Raw genomic sequence first — 17680 nt, 5'->3', positions numbered from 1 at the left:
CAGAAATTGAAGGTTTCACTGAAGACCAAACCAAAAAAGAAATAGGTAGTATGGTTCAGTAGACAATAGACACATGGTGAATTGACTCAGCAGTTGGATGGTTGGTTGGACCTCAGTTTCAAAAAAACAATATACAACAGACCGGTTGTGAATAATTTCTTCCCAAGTATTGGCCCGTTCATCGACTTTATTGGTGCAAACGCATCTTTAGTTTAGACGCAACATAAAATTACCAGCTGAATTTTGTAATCGTATACTGAGTACGAATACGTCAACCACATTTCTCGAAATTATCTATCTGTTCTCAAATACTGCGGCATACTTGTTTAGATCAGCAAAATTTCGTAACTATATCACTTAGAGATTTTGATAAGGAATTCCTCGCCATACAAAACAGTAGAGTTATAACATTTAAAATTTCTCTTTTCGGATCATTGAAACAGAGAGTCAAGTGAACAAAGAGAGTATGAATGGTACCAAGTAAGTCGTAAAAACTTGAAAAAAAAACAAAAAAAAAAGACATCAAGAACATGAAATAAAAGAAAAAACATGAGAAGAACCAATATAAGATATTAAGAAAAAACAAGTTGAACGATGATTGGAAGCCCTTGGAAACGATGTAAAGATCAAAAATGGAGAGCATGTCACTGATTGGCCTGCTGAGTCTTTTCTCGTCAAAAAAAAAACCTGGAAAAGATGAAATTTCTCTCAGTCCAATACAAATAGGCACCAATCTCAACTTCAGTGTCTTTAGAGTTTCGATCAAATGCAAGAAAAAACCATTGTCTTGAAATGGCTTCATCCTAATACACAAAATTTCCAATAGCGATCCGAAAAAAATGAAGTTTTTAAAAACTAGAAAATTACCTTCGTGTTGGGCGAAAAATTTTCTTCGAAACAGAATAACACCTTGCCAAAAAGTTTTATTTCTACAGGCATTTTTAAGTTTAAAAAACGTATGAGCTATTTTCAACTCAACATAACCAGCACACATTCTGCGTTTCTCATCAAAGCATCAAAGCGTTAAAATGAATTTTACCAAAGAATGGCCTCTGCACATCATAATCACAACTTTTTCAGATCTCTTATGCCGCTCACCCCAATGCACAGCACCGGCAGGACGAGGAGAAACATAATCGCCTTTTCGATTCCTTACATCATCTCAACACCTTTGTCCTTCAACTGAATCCCAACATTTTTCTTTATGCATTTTGCGAATGGAGTCCCTTGCCCAAAGGTAAAGCATGTGATATAGTTAGGCAACACTGTAAGGAGAAAAACACTATGAAAGCATGCAGTGACCTAGCAGGTAAGAGAAGGTGCAGTGTACCTTTATCAATGAAGGTAGTTCTATTAAGAGAAACTGAAAAATTGAAACTAATAACAAACCTTATCTAAATTCCGCTGAAATATCCTATTGATTAAAGCCTACAAACGAGCGTTCGTTCTTCCTTCACTATTTTTCACGTTCTTGTAGGCGTCAATGGCAATTTCAATGATCTTGTTGACATACTGGAATAAAGGTGTAAGGATGCATACTTCATGAAAATTCACAAACTGCTGTAGAAATCGATTTGCGTCGCCTAAAGTGAAAACTGACAACTGCACTAAATGTGTACATCAGAATCAGAACAACCACTTGTTACTCTTTTTCAAGCAATTCCTTTTCAAAGCATATTAGAAGACGTTCTATGTGTGATCAAAAACGTACCGAATGTGGTGATTGTTCCAATTTCTGCCTTTGTATGAATGTTAAAGAATGCTCTTACTTTGAAAAGCTAGGAGTAATCTTAAATCTTCTTGTAATCCTAGTATAACGGATTCTAAGAAAGAAAAATCGAGAAAGAGAATCTCAGACTAGAAACACCAAACAAAAACACAAATATGGTGACACAAAAATACCCGCATGTGTTCGATAGATTTTACAACGATGATGGCCAAAATCGGAGAACATTCGCTACTGGGTTCTCATCAGCATCTCGTAGAGGTCACAAGGGACATAGCTTACAACTATCACAACGAAACACATACTCACACTCATAACTCCCTTCAAATGCATAAAAATATTGCCCAAAACCATCAGACTTATCAATTTAGAAGCTAACACATTCTGAATTTGTAGGTGGTTCGTACTTCTACAATAATAATCGCAAACATCGTCCCCATTTCTGTTCACTACTAAAAAAAAGTACCCTAGCATGAGAAATTTTTGCCAACACTGTCTCTAAATGGCAATGACAACGATATTTATTACCGGCAATCCGGTAGTCGTGCTGCGCGTTCGAGTTAGGTGAGAAAAAGGAAAGAAGGAATATATGTGACGCAGAGGGAGACCATCCTCAGCGAAGGACGCATCACAGGATGCACGTTTCACCAATTCATCAAGACAGCTGATTTTGTTAGCACTGAGTGAGTGTTTTGCAGCAGCTCAGGGAGCAAACTCCTGAACATTTTAGTCTTGTTTTTACCATTGTTACAATGTGATAAAACCCAACATCAAATCTGACAGAAGTCCTCTGCATTCCTCAAGCTTCAAGCATATTACCAATACTGCAGAGAGAACCGCGGAGGAAAATATGCACAATTGGAAAATCCCTCAAACTTTTGCTTAGGCCACATCTCAAGGAAAGATGTGTGTTGTACAAGTACAGGACAACTTTTTATTGTTGTACACATTTGGCACATTGCATTCAAACATTTTTGACGCTTCTCGCTCATTTGAAGAAGAAATTCCATAGAGCGGATGTACCCTGGTAGTAAGTGGTTTCACTCAAACTTTAGTAAATAAATCGAAACCATCCCACCCCAATCAAACAAAACGACAAATTTTCTCCTCTATCTTCAGGAACAGTCGTGGAGACCCATAACTAGCATAAACTCTGGAGCTGCAGATCGACCGATGAGGATTGACAAAGAAGATAAGCGATTGGGATGCGCTGATGTTACCTGCGACGCTGATGATAGAGAGGAATATACCAAGGATTTGAAGGGGCAGAACGTCCTGGACGTGTACGTTGCCGATCGCATTGCCGGAGTCAGGGTACGAGAACCCCAAAGTTGTACTTTAACTTCCCAATTAAGAAGGTTGGTAGAATCACTGAATACAAAATAAGGTTTACCCTCGTCGTCCTAGGTGGAAAAATGTCAAGCCGAACTAGACGGGCTATTTACTACCTAGTTTTACTAATCTTCCATTTCCAAAGGAATATTAAAACAGAAGATGCAGTAATATTGTTAACAGCAGGGTTTCAGCGTCTACTCAAAAAAATCAGTTGTACTCAAGATCAATGAGAAATATTAGTTCACCAATTCAGTACTTACGGGCATGTTACTCTACCAGAGAAAAAAACAGGGTTGAAAACAAACGCTATCAACCGATCACTAACACTTTAAATGTGTAAGTATTGACATTTAAAAAAAATTAGATCACAAAGAAAGTTGAGCAGAAACCTCATCATCCTTTTCCCCCCCAACAGTTTTTGACTTTGGCCTAGGAGTAAGTTTGAAATGGGTGTCAGCAGCTAAGGCGAAGTTTAGGGCATTCTCGTAGTCCTCCAAGCAGAACGCGACCTGAAAATGCCCCCGATGATGAGAATATGCCAAAACAGAACTACAGGTGGTGTCTATTAATCAAAACAAACCTTGGAAGCCAATAATACGGCTTTCTGTCGAGCAGGAAACGACTTATCTTCAGCTAGTTCTTCACTAAAACTGGCGCAGTCGGCAACCTAAAAGAAAGAACGAAGACCTCTTACATGAATGTACAACCACTGTGGCAGTAACCACCTCAAACCAAGTGTTTGTGAGAACGTCCCAGTCATCAAATAAATCAATTAGTACTTCCTTTTCCTTCGCAGGTGAGCGTGATGATCGCAACGATTTGAGGAATGCGCCTAATTCAAGTAAAGTTGCGGAGAGGAAACCGCAAAGACAGCAGACTATACACAAAAATAAACTATTAAGAACATCATGTGGAAAATAGTAGAATAACACACTCGCATCAACTGGTCCTCCCACACGTGACTTCCAATTACTAATGATGAACTGCATGTCTAAAATCAAGGAAAAAAAATGTCAAAAGACAATATGGGCGACGACAGCGACACAAGGAAAGCACTAAGAAGAATAGCAGGACGAGAAGTGCCGCGAAAGCGATGACTTAGAACTTCAGCGTTAATCTCACAGTATTTTCCGCAACTACACATAAGCGGCAACACAAAATTTAAACGTGCCAGTGTGCACTTCACGTCTGCTTTTCTTGATATTAATAGTCAACTGTAACGAATCAGATGTTATGATGTCTGGAAATCTCCGGGGTGTGAAGTTTTTTGTCTGGAGTTCGCGGTGTTAAGATAGTTGTGTGGGCCACTCTGCCGCGCTAGGATCGAGCTGTGCTAGCGGACTCGTACTGTAACAGCGAATGAGAAGGTCTCATCTAAATCTAGTTAGACAGCTGCACGGGGGGTCGCGTAGCAGCATGGGTGAGCTTTAGTTGGAACCATGTTGCGAATTTTCTTTAGTTTAAATGGAAGCATTTGGAACTTGGCGGGTGTGACGCAGTCGACTAGAGGTCCGTTGTAGCCACACAGTCGATGGTTCGAAACCGCCCTATTACAAACCAAGCCTTTTAGCCCGCTGGGGTACGATAAATTGGTACCAGACCTGTCTGAGAGATAAAAACACTGACTTGATTATCGGCTGACCCCCGTAAGTCATTGTATAGGCCTACATGCGTTCCAAAACCTCAACGATTGCGAATTGCATTAAAACGCGTCGGCGCATCCCAAAAGGATTGCGACTTTACGCCAGTGACTTTATCCTTTATCCTTTTATTTGGAACTTGAATTGTGAGCGGAGGGATCGGGCTCGCTTTTGCTGTTTACTGTTACCTAGCGCAATGCTGGTAAAATGTATTTGGGGTGGGGTGGGGGGCACTCTGAAACAATAGAATCGAACTGCTTTCCTATTGTATTTAGTATCATCCGTGGTGGGTGATACTAAATACAATAGGGAAGCAGTTCGATAGTGATTCTTATACGAGTACGGACATTGTTTTCTAGGACAAGTTCTATAAGTTAAGTTCATGTTTCTTCGATCTAGAACGTAGAAAACAACGTCCCAGAAACGACGAGTTCGATTGGAGCGCGCCACCCTTGTGCATGCACCACATCTTCCGGGCCGCTTTTCACGGCGATCAGGATGAAATGAACGGAATCACCCCATTGCCCACGATTTATGACCCCATAGAGGAACTGCCCACGTGAAATCCGTACCACGCCATATTCGTGGTATACTGCCTTTGACATTGCAACATTGCGACAATACGTTCGATGGTTCGAAACCGCCGTAGCCAACCTACTGCTTCATTTTTCCGGGGTTGATAGATTACTACCCAACTTGTCTGGGGAGGATTAAAGGGCAGAACTTTTGATTGATGCCAGACACTTTATCCTTTTTAATTGCTTAGCTGATCAGTAGAGTTCACACTTGGAGGGCGAAAAAAAACGTGTGCAGTTTTATTACGTTTATTACTCTACACTACGACTACGGGACTAAAATTTTTAGTTTTCCTGTGTGAGCAGTCGCTTATTGCGGGACATGTTTGAATTTTTTTTTTTTGATTGGACAGTTGCGTCGATGTTAGATGGTCCGAACAAGATGTTCACTTTGTATTAATCTGGTGGTTTTGTTGTTTTTCTACCGAGAGTTGGAAAGGAAAGGTATTTGCAAGGAATAGGTGCGAATTGAGAATTGTTAGTTCTCATTTCGTAATATTTTCTTACAGTTGTGTCTACTTTTCAAGAACAATTGAATGACGCAAACATAAACTAAAGTTCTTTCTTCACTTCTCAGATCACTCTGGAAATGGTTTATGTCACCATCTGAACGAGAGGATTTCATTCATTAGTTGAATATGAGTTTTGGTGAAGCTATATACTCGTTCGCTTGAGTTTTTATTTCGTCATTTATTAGTATCCCCTCTTTGTCCATTTCTTTTCCTTTAAATTATGCCCTTTTGCCTCTTCTTCTCTTTTATGTTTGTGAGGAGTGAAGAACAGGTATTTAACTGATGAGAATTCGTAGACTGTTAATTTCTTCCTGTGCAGCTTTCTTCTATGTAAAAAAACTCAAACGTAAGTGTTCCTTTCGTTTTATCGTCGACTTCGGCTCTTCTGTTTTAGATGTCGGCGTTAGTGCCCCATCAGTACTCAGCTACTAGAGAGCCAAAGATGAACCAGAGTTTCGCAAAGGACCCGAGTGATAAGAAGGAGTCATTCCTTGCTATAGAAAGGCTTCGGGTTTCTAATCTTCGTCGTTTTCAAATCATTTTGAAACAAAAACAGTCTTTTTTCTGTTCAGCAAGTCGGGGTTGGGACAGAAGAAATAATTCGATTGAAAGAGGCAGGATTCCATACGATAGAGAGAATCGCTCATTCAGCAACGAGAGAAATCGCATGTATTGAAGGAATCGGTGATAAGGAAGCAGAAAATATATTGGTGATCCTTGTTTTTTTTTCCTAGGTCTTTACTTTTTGCTGACGATCTGATTTCGTTTTTTTTTTAATTTTCTAGCAAAAATGTATGAAATTTGTCGATATGGGTTTCTCGACTGCGTTGGACGTGTACGAGAAACGTAAAAATATTTTGAAGATCCGCACCGGATCCCTTACATTAGATACAGTTATTGGCGGCGGAATTGAAAGTCGTCAAATAACTGAGGTCAGCAGATGTTGGTTTTTGGTTTTCAACATTTTTTTACATCGATCCACTCCTGGCTAATCTACAGGTTTTTGGTGAGTCTGGTGCAGGAAAAAGCCACCTCTGCCATTCTTTGGCAGTTATTTGCCAGCTGCCTGTGTCCATGGGGGGAGCGGATGGTGAATCTTCTGTTTTCTCAACTTGTTAGAGTACAGTTATATCAATAGCAGTTCACATATATGGAAACACTTGAGTTCTCAACTTTTCTAGGCTGTGTTAATTAGTTTTTGGTTTTCTAGGAAAATGTATCTGGATCGACACGGAAGGGTCATTCAGACCGGAGCGGTTGATTTCTATCGCACAGCGGTGGGCTAATTTTGGTTCCAGTTTTCTTAAATGCTTTTTTACATATGTAGTTATTTTTAGACAGGTGGCGAGTATTCCTTGAAAATTCTCTTGGTGCTGTATTATTCCCTTCATCGTTATGCAAAAATCTGTTTAGTATTGAGCCGATTACTTATTTGATGTTGGCTCAAACAAATTATTTGCAGATATGGAATAGAGGCCAGAAAGGTCTTGGATAATATTGCGTTTGCCAAGTGTTTTAATTCCGATCATCAGACTTCATTACTAACCTCCGCCGGTTTGTACTGTTCATTTAAATTATGAAAGAAGGCCTATTGTAAAGTGATGCGGCATTTTGGAAATTACCAACGAGGGATCGTACGTTAGGAAGGATAATCAAATTCATTTTGCATAAGTCTTAGGTATATTTGCATGGACACGATATCAACGACACTATGTTGTAGGCGCACTCGAGAAAGTATGTTTTTCGTCATTTTTGACAGTTCTGATAATCTCAGTAGAAGTGCGCATGAGTTCAATGACCTAGAACGAAGAAATTCAAAGCTAGTACTTTCTATATATCGTATCTTTATGGGGGCGCTGAGTGAAGCAAAAGAGTTTGATTTAACTTGCCAGTGATCTTGTCACAAGAATATTGATTTTGGTGGAATTTGTCAGTCATTTGTTCCAAATACTTACAATGGCGTCACCGTTTTGGAGTTGTGCCCTTCATATTTCCTTCCGAAGATGTATAAAAAGAGACCACGTATAAAGAAGTTTTTTTGTAGGGAATAGGAAATAAGTCTAATAGTAGCACTTTCTTTTGGGCATAATAAGTGGCTCCTGAATGAAGCCGAAGTGACTTTGGCACTGTGAATCTTAACTAACTAGTTAACTTTCTTCCAAAGAATCTCGGTAATGTGGAGTTTAGCGCTGATTTTGCCTTTTTTTTTCTCGAAAACCCTCGATGTCCTGAAGGTGGTAGATTTAGATTAGATCCTATTCGATCCTATTCGCATCTTCACAACAGCGAGAAGAACTGTGATTAGTGATTAAACGTTCAGACTTTGAAGAACGTTTCTTAAGAGAAGTGCAGCCGATGTTTTAACTGATTGGATCGCTTCACACTGAATGCTACATCATCCGTTAGGAGAACTCGACAATCACTAGCGACCAGCAGTGTCTCTTTGTTTCTTTTTTCTTCAAACAATTCACTTCTAATCGATGATTTTGGTGTGGGCTTACTTCAGCATGAAAGGACGAATATTGAGATAATCCTTCACGGTGTCATGAACTGAAGTCAACCTATTCTGAAAACTGTCACCTTCAAGTGACATAGCCGTGTGACGACTGTATTTGCGGAGGAATGACTTTCGCTTTTTTTTTGTCTACGACTGTGGAATTAAATCACCTCCATCACCTTGACTCCCGTTGATTTTCGAACTGGTCGAGCGGACGCCAGTAATTCAGTAATTTGTCTCGATCGCGTGCGAGAGTCGCCCAGTGGTTCCTCCTTTCGCGTGGGACACGAAGAACATCATAATTTTCTTAGAAGGACATCGTGAAGAAATCTGACCATCGGGTCGGCGGTCTTCCTGTAGTGCGCTTAATATCGCGGGGAACCCAGTCGCTCACGGCCCTGATCCAACGGTTGTCGTTAAAGCGCATCAGGTGTCCGGCCCACCTTATTTTACTTTCCTTGGCAAAGGCGGCGGCGTCTCTAATCTTCTATCGCTGGCGTAGGAGAGAATCTCGTCCTTCACTTGCGCGAAACGGGATACTCCTAGCGTCACTCTCAGTTGCGCGTTCAATGACGCTCACCGCGTTCTCTTCCTGCTTGCGAAATGTCCAGGTTTCCGAAGCGTAGGTCAAAGCAGGGAGTACGGTGGTGTTGAAGAGGTGAGCACGGAGCCGGGTGTTCGATGCTCTTATACGCTCCCCAAGCCGCCCGTGTCTTCCTGCCCAGCTCGAGGGTTAGGTCGTTCATCATGCTCAATTCCCGGCCCAGATAAACGTAACTGGTGCATCCGGATATGTTCGTTCCGCTGAGCGTGAATGGGGCATCCGAGATCCATCCGTTCCGCATGAACATCGTCTTTTGCAGATTCAGCTGAAGACCTATGCATCCACATGTTTCGTCGAATTCGGTCAGCATTCGTTCCGCTTGGCTGATGTTAGGTGTTATCAATACGATGTCATCAGCAAATGGTGTAGCTGTGGACCTTCAACCTTCACCCCCATGTCGTCCCATTCCAACTTTAGCATCGCGTTCTCGAGTGTGGCTGTGAATATTTTTAGTGAGATTGTATCATCCTGTCGGACGTCCCTCTTCACTTCAATGATGATATTCTTGTAGAATGGCGAAATCCCGGTCGTGAAGTTACTGTACAACTGTCGAAGTACCTTTATGTACTGAGTAGGGACGCCTTGGTTGTCCAAGGCTTCCACGACCGCTTCCATCTCAACTGAGTCGAAGGCCTTCTTCAAGTCGATGAAGGTGAGACAGAGCGGCATCTTGTACTCTCGTGATACTTCGATGAGTTTCGAAACAGTGTGAATGTGGTCAATCGTGCTGAATCCTTTTCGAAATCCTGCTTCCTCGCACGGCTGTTCTTCATCCAAGACTTTCAATCCTATTAAGGATCGCTCTCGTAGAGAGCCTTTAGATGAAGGACAGTAAGCAGACTGGGCGATAGTTGCTGATGTCATGTGGAGCTCCTTTTTTATACAACAACGAGGTCTTGCTGGTCTTCCACTGTTTAGGAACCTTGCATTCCAACAGGTAATGTGTAAAGAACCTTGCCGGAGATCAGAGTAGAAGTCGTAGATGATTTTCTCCATTCCCCTTTTCGATGCAATGGTTGTTAACTTTGGGTTGCGGAGAGCAGTCACACTCGTCTTGCGACTGGCGAAGTCTCCACGGGCAGATGCTTTTCCCCGCCTCTGCAGCTTCAGCCAGCACTTCTGCTCTTCTCTTTTTAAGGTCTTCCTTCAGCGTCTCTTTGCAAAGCCTTGCGAGCTCGGACGTGAGTTCTTGGTTACCTGCGGCTCGTGCAGCTCCACGTTTCAAGTGACAGGCGTCTCTTGGTGGTTTTAAAACTCTTAGCCTTCTTCGTGCAATTGTGAAGGTGTTCAACGAGCCGGTCATATTCTTTGTCGATGTTGTCCATTGCGGAATCTTCCCAAAAGCCGGCTAACGTTGCGAAGAGATCCCAGTTGATGATAGTCCTGGGATTTCTCCATCTGAACTTGGCGGCTCTCTCTGCTCTCCTTGTGAAGGAAAATCTTCCTCGGAGGAGGCGATGGTCCGATCCGGTATAGAACTTTGGTACAACAGCGACGTCCGTCAGGCAGAACCTTTTATTGACGATGATGTGGTCTATTTCATTACGGTACCCTCCACCGGGTGACTCCCACGTCCACCGTAGAGAGGACGGCTTCTGGAATTGCGAGTTCCCAAGGATGGTCTTAGTCGTCATGATGAAGTAGGAGAGCCTCTCCCCCTGGTCATTCCATTGAAGGCCGTGGGTCCCGATGTGAAGTTCCTCCGGCGTTCTTTTTGGGCCAATTTTGGCGTTGAAATCGCCAATTATGACCTTGTAGAAGGCATGATCTTCTCGGTAGAACTTCTCCAGGTCCATGTAGAAAGCTTCGACTTCTTTTTCGTCGTAGCTTGATGTTGGAGTGTAAGCGACGAAGATAGTCAAAGCTGGTGTTGGACCACATCTTCTCATCTGCAGACGTCCGATTCGGGTCCTAAGTTGTTCGAAAGAGTCGATGTTCTTTGCCATACTCGTGTTGATGAGGACGCCAACTCCACCAACACCTCTGCTGTCGCATGTTCCTAAAAACAGTACTTCTCCAGTTTCGTATACGGCATTTCGTCTCGTCTCGGTCAGTCCGATGATGTCGTACTTAATTTTCTTGGATTTCATAATCAGATCTTCGATGGCCGCTTCCGATGCAAGCGTACGTGCGTTATAAGTACAGATCGTCATCCTAATCCTTTTCCGTTCCGGCAGCCTATATGACTCCTGCAATCCCGTCCTTCCTGGCGCTACCGTACCAGACTTCCCTCCAGAATCAGGAGACTTTTTTCTATTGCTGTGACATACGAAAAATTTTTAAATCCATGCGCAGGTTGCAAGCCTCTAGCCCCATGAGTTTTTGGCAGAACTTGCGTTCTCCCGGAGTGAACATGTGGAGCTTATTTGTTGGATGGATGTCATGAGTCAGTCCTACCTCAGCAGAAATAGGGAGTCCATCCCTTGAATCCACCTGCATCTCAGGGCAGGTACAAGGTCGTTTTTAGTCCGCGATTAACCCTCTATCCGCCGCCCGGGACGCGCCACGTAGCCTCGCGACTAACCGACGATAACAGTGGAATTGAATTGCACCGCTAAATGTTTGAGAAATTCGCTTCTCCATAATCTGGTGATCCAGACTCTGGACCTATGTGCTAACGAATCAATTCAAAGAGCTCATTTCATTTTTTTTACAAGCTTGTCAAGGAGCTTTACTGCATGGGAAAAGTAAAGTGAAACTCGGGTCATATTCCAATTAGGGAATTCTAGACATAAAATTACAGTTATTATCAAACGGTGCGGTGTTATATCGATGTCGCTCACGAATATAGGAACAGCTGAACGTAGAGAATTTTGCAGCCACGTCAAACTAACTCTATATAAAGAATGTGAACATGAAGAATTCTTAATTACAAAAGTCATGGTTAAAACAACAGATACCAGTCATCTCGACGCATTACTTTGAGTTTTCAATCTATCGGTGTCCTGCTCCATAAAGACGGAAAAGGTGTGATTTGCGCCATGTTGCTTCATCATAACAGGATATATTATGCGACCAAAGTGGCTGTTGTGTCCTTGCTTGAGTTGTGAAGATGGTTTATTGGACCGTGTACTTACCCAAATTTAAACTCGGGCAACTGTGCCAAACATTGCTACGTACGTTGGGCTGGTGAATGAGAACCTCTCAACACATGGTAATTACATGCAATGGCAATAACAGAATATACACAACTACATGAACTACATAGTCATAGGGCACTGGTCGCTTCTTCTTGAAAACAGGTACTGCGTTGTCCCTCAACAACAACTTCGCTTTAGTCTTGACGCATTTGCCAAGTCCGCACTTGAACACTTCTGTGTATTGCTTCTTCAAGCCTGCGATAATTTCCTCTCGGTTTGTTTCTTCTCTAGACACTATTCGGCAGTGGTATTTGTCTTTCAACTCCTTGTACGCTGGAAGTTGAGTACACCACTCCAGTCTTAGCAGATTCGTGCCTTCGGTGACGTAACAAGTTCCATTACCCAGGATGTTCTTCCCTGTTGTCTGGTCTCTGACAAAGAAGTCTGTGGAGAATCATCCATCAATCTTCATCGGTGATCCATCTGCCGTTTTGACTGGCATGATACAGGGTTCAAGGGTGGAGATCCGAGCTTTTTCCACGTTCGATGTGATACCAACGTGATATCTGCGCCTGTGTCGAGCTGCAAGCGTAGAGAACGTCCCCTGATATTTAAATCGAGGTAGGTTCGAGCGTTCTCTGCGGCGAAGGTGACAACGTTCTTGCACTGACTTTTCTTGCGACGGTTGGATCGTCTTCTTGGTCTCTGTCGCATCTTCTGTCCAGTGCTGGAGGAGAGAAGCGGACATGTGCTTCTGTAGTGCGGTCCTCCACAATTGAAGCACTTCACATTCTTTTTGTGCAGGACATGGACATCATGACTTCCTTCCATGTCTGTGTTGTCCATCTTCAATGCGGTGAAGTTCTCCCATTCAGCAACTTCCATCGTCAACGGCGCATCTTCTGTGTGCGTATCCAGTCGACAGAGCATTCTGAGACGAACTTCACGAAGCGATGAATCCTGAAGTCTTGCTACGAACTTCAGCGTCTTCAGTGCTGTGTAGTCCAGCTCCTTCAGTCGAGCGTCTTCGTCTATCCGCTTGATCATGTTAGTGTAGTCGCGGAATGATACATAACTGGCCGTCAGCGGCGGACAGTTTATCCTGAGACACTCGTACCGTCATCGAATCAGCGTCTTCTTTGACGCGAAAAGCTTCTCCAGATTCGCGACCGTCGTCTCGAAATCGATCTCGTGCGGAACTCGTTTCGGTAATATGTCATCCGCATATTTGCGATATGCATCTTCGTCCAGCTTCATGAGGATCAAATCTCGCTTCTTGCTATCCAGCAAGACCGAACCCCTGATGACCGGGCCGTACCTCTTGTACCACTAAGCGAAAGTGCGGCCCACCTCTTCGTAGGACACGAACATTTGCACGTCCTTATTCAGCTGGTCGTATTGATCTTTGCTGACGTCCTGGACATGGACTCCGCTCCGTTTGCGCTGCTTCTGCTCGGTCTTCTTGCTTCTGGATCCCTGATCGGGCTTCTGCTTGGACTTCTCGCTTCTGGATCCCTGATCGGGCTTCTGCTTGGACTTCTCGCTTCTGGGTCCCTGATCGGGCTTCTGCTTGGACTTCTCGCTTCTGGATCCCTGATCGGGCTTCTGCTTGGACTTCTCGCTTCTGGATCCCTGATCGGGCTTCTGCTTGGACTTCTCGCTTCTGGATCCCTGATCGGGCTTCTGCTTGGACTTCTCGCTTCTAGGTTCCTGATCGGGCTTCTGCTTGGACTTCTCGCTTCTGGATCCCTGATCGGGCTTCTGCTTGGACTTGTCGCTTCTGGGTCCCTGATCGGGCTTCTGCTTGGACATCTTTCTTCTGGATCTCTGATCGTGCTTCTGCTTGGACTTCTCGCTTCTGGATCCCTGATCGTCTTCTGCTTGGACTTCTTTCTTCTGGATCGCTTCTGCTTGGACTTCTCGCTTCTGGGTCCCTGATCGGGCTTCTGCTTGGACTTCTCGCTTCTGGATCCCTGATCGGGCTTCTGCTTGGACTTCTCGCTTCTGGATCCCTGATCGGCTTCTGCTTGGACTTCTTTCTTCTGGATCGCTTCTGCTTGGACTTCTCGCTTCTGGATCTCTCATCGGCTTCTGCGTGGACTTCTTTCTTCTGGATCGCTTCTGCTTGGACTTCTCGCTTCTGGATCCCTGATCGGGCTTCTGCTTGGACTTCTCGCTTCTGGATCCCTGATCGGCTTCTGCTTGGACTTCTTTCTTCTGGATCCCTGATCGGGCTTCTGCTTCAAACGGAGTAGTTAACTCATAAGGCTACCCGCAGAGTTCAGAGCGGTACGGGCGCCGCGGTTCGGCGATTATTCACTATTCACAACGCTGCTCTCAAGAACCATCAAAGCGCAGAACCGCCAAACCTGCGCTGCTCGGAACTCTGCGGGCAGCCTGAAACGGGGATTCCATCTTGTGAGACACTTTTTCTGCGGGCAGCCTAAAACGGAGGTTTTATCTTGTGAGACACTTTTGTAGATAACCACAGTGACGATTTTGTAGGGAATGGAAATGGTTTGGAATTGTTAAAGAGGATAGGGGAAATTTCTTTGCAGAACCTAGTTCACAAAAGTGCGCCATTACTTCTCATTTGAATCACTTTGTCACAGATGAGAAACGTACACTTCAAAACTGCTGTACGTGTTTCATTTATTTTGAGAAAAAGAAATGGAGAAAACGGGTCATAAAAGTTACGTCTTGATTCCTGTGTGCTACACTTTTTATGATGGTTTCCGGTTTTAATTTTAATTTAATTTTGCAGCCGCTAAGATGGTCGAAAACGGCTACGCTCTGCTTATTGTGGATAGCGCCACTCGCCTTTTTAGGTATTGCCGTTCAGAGACTCCATCAGAAATATTAAGTATTAAAATTTACAACAGTTGTTTAGAACTGATTATCCTGCCAGACAAGAGCTGGTTGCGCGACAAATGGCTCTTGCTAAGTGAGAGAATTTTCTGCTTGTTACTAGTTTCTTAGGGTCTTTCAAATTAGGACTTCCCTTTAGAATGATGCGATTGCTCGTCAAGCTCGCAGGAGAATTCGGTGTGGCGATTTTGATAACCAATCAGGTGATTGTTAGATGATTCATTCACATCACTGCAATAAAACCTTAAAGCCAGTTCTGAGTTCATAATAAATGCTACCTCTATGATTTTCTGGCAATTCAGGTTTTTTTTTTCATTTTCATGTCAGAAGTGTTTTTTTTCCAGGTCACGGCTGATGTGGATCAAATCTTTACGATACAGCCGGAAGGAAATAGGCCAATAGGCGGCAATATAGTTGCTCATATGAGCACTACACGGTCAGTAGACCAGATTTTATTGTTTGAGTTCTACTTAACTTCCCGTTGCTACTACCTCTCCCTAATGCAGTTCAGTAATATTATTCTGAACGGCTTACAGTTTGATCATACCTAAAGTAGACAAATCACAATCAATGCAAGATTAAAGACAGCGTATCAGGAAACTGTCAAAATTGGGACCTCTGTGAGCAAATATAGAGTTCGGAGTGTAGATTATGTTTGAGCGTATTTTCGTTCAATTTCTTCTTATCGTCCTAAAAAAAATGCCGTGTTAAACAGCGTTCGTTACACTTGGTAAACGAGAACGCCCCACCCTTGTGCATGCTCTGCATTTACGAGCGAGCGTTTGGAAATCAATGAGGTATCCTCATTGAGGAATTGAGCGGGCTCACGCTCATACTCGTAAATTACACCCGAACCCTATGCTTACCCACAGAGACACCAACATCATCAGCTTCGTGATATGCTGCCTTTAACAGGTGCTTCTCAATTGTTATGCTACTAGCATCTGTAAACACTGCTAGTGATTTCATTTTTAGCGGGATGTGTTGATTTTGTTTAGATTGGAATTTCGTAAAAGCCACGGTCAAAAAAGGATTTGTAAGGTAGTCAAGAGCCCGAACTTGCCCGAAGCGGAATCTTCGTTCGCCATAACTTTTCAAGGAATCGATGATATCCATGAATAAGAATTATTCATGGATATCATCGAAAGAAGTTGGATCAAGACATGCAATCCTCACCTCACGCATTCTAATACGAATATATTGTATTCTAACCAAAGCGTTAAACATTTTGTCAAATTAAGATTGTTAGACGTTATCTTATTCCATTATGATCGTATAGTATAGTTAAATTTGACCAGTTTTTGAAGTTTAATGTTTTCGAATGTGATTTCGAATTGGATTCTGTGAAGGATTGATGTACAGTTCGACGCTTCCATTTTTACTTTTTTTTCTACTTTTCCATTTTTATTTTCGCATTGCTCGTACTTTAAACAGTTGTAATAATAACTTCCATAATAAAGGTCGAAGCCACTTTTCAGCTACACTTTTGCGGCATGCGTGGCCCCCTACGAACTGGTAAAATGTCATCAAATGGCAACAGAGTGAATACGATCAATCTTAATGCATTTTTACTGTTATTGTTACGGCTATACTGCATTTATAATATTTTTCCATGGAAGGATGATTGCTGTGCATGTCAGTAAGAACCCTATGCGCAACGTTATACGTTTTCAACTACTCATCGTAATCCCCCTTAGAATGAGACTTTTGACCAGAAAGTTTTTTTTTGTAGTTGCTGACAAAAGCACCCAGTAATATGATGGCTTAAGCATGTTAGTTTCGGTTTTTTAAGGATTGTTTTGTAGAGAAAAAATTACCCACATGATTGAGGTCGCAGAATTTTGTGAAGAGTCATTCTGGGTGACTTGAGTCGAGGTTTTCGTTAAGAAAAGTCCTTTTGTCTGAGTGTGAGATGATTGTAGTATGTGTAAGTGCTTAATCAAAAATTTTTTCACTACGATTCGTAAATAGCAAGTCCAAAAAAAGAAGAAACATCCAGTAATATTACTGCACTTCAGCTGTAACATAACTACCAGATAACCCGACGGAATCACTGTTCTCGTAATGACGAGCATAAAATATGAGTCTTTTATGCATTTCTCCTCCTTTGGCACATTAGTTCCTCGTTGCACAGTATACTACAGATAGTTTTCACGGCGAAGAAACGTACTCGAATTGCAGCAGGGCTAAAAAGGACATTTTCCTTAGAAAAATAATAGAGTGCTTCTCTCTTCCACTCAGAAACACACAGTTCCTGTTTTTTTTTTTAATCTTTTTGCTTCCGATGACGCGCCCGCTACTATGAGACTACCAAAAAGAACGGCAGAAAACTTCATTTTTACTAAATATTATTTACTGGTTACTGATTTCGCCTCTGTTTTGCAGTACACATGTACGGTAGATGATCTTTGATTTCCATGTAATCTTCTTTTGCAGAAATGAGCAGAAGAAAAAAGAATTCGCACTTTTTTCTCGTTAGCATTGAAATGAACGATACATTTGCCTTGCTCATCAATAAGATAGCTACTGTATCTCATACAAAACTGCACACGATTGCTGATCTAGGTGGTTTTTTTCTACTGTTCGCTGAAAACTTCACCGAAGAAAGAAAGAAAGAAAGTAGACCTGACCACGACGAGATCAAGTGTACTGGCGAATAATTGATGATTACGAGAGATGTTATCGGATTGACGTCAGGCCATTCAAGGCACCCGTAGCGGCCGTGACCTTTCTTTAGGTTATGTGTAGATCGGGATATGTGTTTCTGTGTGTAGAATGTTGATGATCGAAAATGTGCGTCTCCCTTACAGAATGGCCCTCCACAACCTTTAATTATCGGCAGG

At 42.6% G+C, this 17680-nt stretch overlaps 8 protein-coding genes across 12 annotated transcripts in view; 2 read left to right on the top strand and 6 right to left on the bottom strand.

Moving 5' to 3' along the window:
* Positions 1-4050, bottom strand: part of RB195_008117 (uncharacterized protein) — a gene marked incomplete at both ends in the record, with an annotated part of 15060 nt that extends 11010 nt beyond the window's left edge. The window contains 6 exons of the mRNA XM_064194482.1: positions 1203-1265; positions 1390-1404; positions 3451-3570; positions 3642-3728; positions 3787-3893; positions 3996-4050. Of these exons, the coding sequence (XP_064045627.1) occupies positions 1203-1265; positions 1390-1404; positions 3451-3570; positions 3642-3728; positions 3787-3893; positions 3996-4050 (447 nt within the window). Of the gene's footprint in view, positions 1266-1389; positions 1405-3450; positions 3571-3641; positions 3729-3786; positions 3894-3995 lie in introns of the transcript that reaches the window.
* A 2132-nt stretch (positions 4051-6182) lies between these two features.
* Positions 6183-9216, top strand: RB195_008115 (uncharacterized protein; the record flags this gene model as incomplete). Of its 2 annotated transcripts, XM_064194479.1 has the most annotated exons (8): positions 6183-6299; positions 6361-6498; positions 6574-6720; positions 6788-6878; positions 6999-7065; positions 7251-7342; positions 8897-9058; positions 9149-9216. In XM_064194479.1, 8 exons carry the CDS (start codon positions 6183-6185, stop codon positions 9214-9216), a joined length of 882 nt encoding a protein of 293 aa, XP_064045624.1. The 2 variants fall into 2 exon arrangements, with proteins under 2 accessions (XP_064045624.1, XP_064045626.1); XM_064194480.1 differs by lacking the exons at positions 8897-9058; positions 9149-9216 and having other exon boundaries at positions 7251-7368.
* RB195_008116 (uncharacterized protein) lies at positions 8852-9199 on the bottom strand (the record flags this gene model as incomplete). Its single annotated transcript, XM_064194481.1, has 1 exon — positions 8852-9199. The coding sequence occupies one exon, from the start codon at positions 9197-9199 to the stop codon at positions 8852-8854; it is 348 nt and encodes a 115-aa protein (XP_064045625.1).
* A 12-nt stretch (positions 9217-9228) lies between the features above and the next one.
* Positions 9229-9885, bottom strand: RB195_008114 (uncharacterized protein; the record flags this gene model as incomplete). Its single annotated transcript, XM_064194478.1, has 1 exon — positions 9229-9885. The coding sequence occupies one exon, from the start codon at positions 9883-9885 to the stop codon at positions 9229-9231; it is 657 nt and encodes a 218-aa protein (XP_064045623.1).
* Positions 9229-11042, bottom strand: RB195_008113 (uncharacterized protein; the record flags this gene model as incomplete). 2 transcript variants are annotated; one of them, XM_064194477.1, is made up of 2 exons in its annotated part: positions 9229-10033; positions 10087-11042. In XM_064194477.1, the coding sequence occupies 2 exons, from the start codon at positions 11040-11042 to the stop codon at positions 9229-9231; spliced, it is 1761 nt and encodes a 586-aa protein (XP_064045621.1). The 2 variants fall into 2 exon arrangements, with proteins under 2 accessions (XP_064045621.1, XP_064045622.1); XM_064194476.1 differs by lacking the exon at positions 9229-10033 and having other exon boundaries at positions 10083-11042.
* Positions 11043-12437: 1395 nt separating this feature from the next.
* RB195_008112 (uncharacterized protein) lies at positions 12438-13016 on the bottom strand (the record flags this gene model as incomplete). The annotated part of the gene is made up of 1 exon (XM_064194475.1): positions 12438-13016. One exon carries the CDS (start codon positions 13014-13016, stop codon positions 12438-12440), a length of 579 nt encoding a protein of 192 aa, XP_064045620.1.
* A 72-nt stretch (positions 13017-13088) lies between these two features.
* RB195_008111 (uncharacterized protein) lies at positions 13089-14384 on the bottom strand (the record flags this gene model as incomplete). Of its 3 annotated transcripts, none has more annotated exons than XM_064194474.1 (3): positions 13089-13220; positions 13320-14209; positions 14315-14384. In XM_064194474.1, the coding sequence occupies 3 exons, from the start codon at positions 14382-14384 to the stop codon at positions 13089-13091; spliced, it is 1092 nt and encodes a 363-aa protein (XP_064045617.1). The 3 variants fall into 3 exon arrangements, with proteins under 3 accessions (XP_064045617.1, XP_064045618.1, XP_064045619.1); XM_064194472.1 differs by having other exon boundaries at positions 14339-14384; XM_064194473.1 differs by lacking the exon at positions 13089-13220 and having other exon boundaries at positions 13672-14186; positions 14339-14384.
* Positions 14385-14741: 357 nt separating this feature from the next.
* Positions 14742-15959, top strand: RB195_008110 (uncharacterized protein; the record flags this gene model as incomplete). Its single annotated transcript, XM_064194471.1, has 5 exons — positions 14742-14797; positions 14860-14913; positions 14977-15040; positions 15182-15273; positions 15836-15959. 5 exons carry the CDS (start codon positions 14742-14744, stop codon positions 15957-15959), a joined length of 390 nt encoding a protein of 129 aa, XP_064045616.1.
* Between the last annotated feature and the right edge of the window lie 1721 nt (positions 15960-17680).

The sequence above is a fragment of the Necator americanus genome, chromosome III (genome assembly GCF_031761385.1).
Source record: "Necator americanus strain Aroian chromosome III, whole genome shotgun sequence".
NCBI lineage: Eukaryota > Metazoa > Nematoda > Chromadorea > Rhabditida > Ancylostomatidae > Necator > Necator americanus.
Note: the sequence above shows the minus strand (reverse complement) of the source record. Positions and strands in the feature narration are given on the sequence as shown.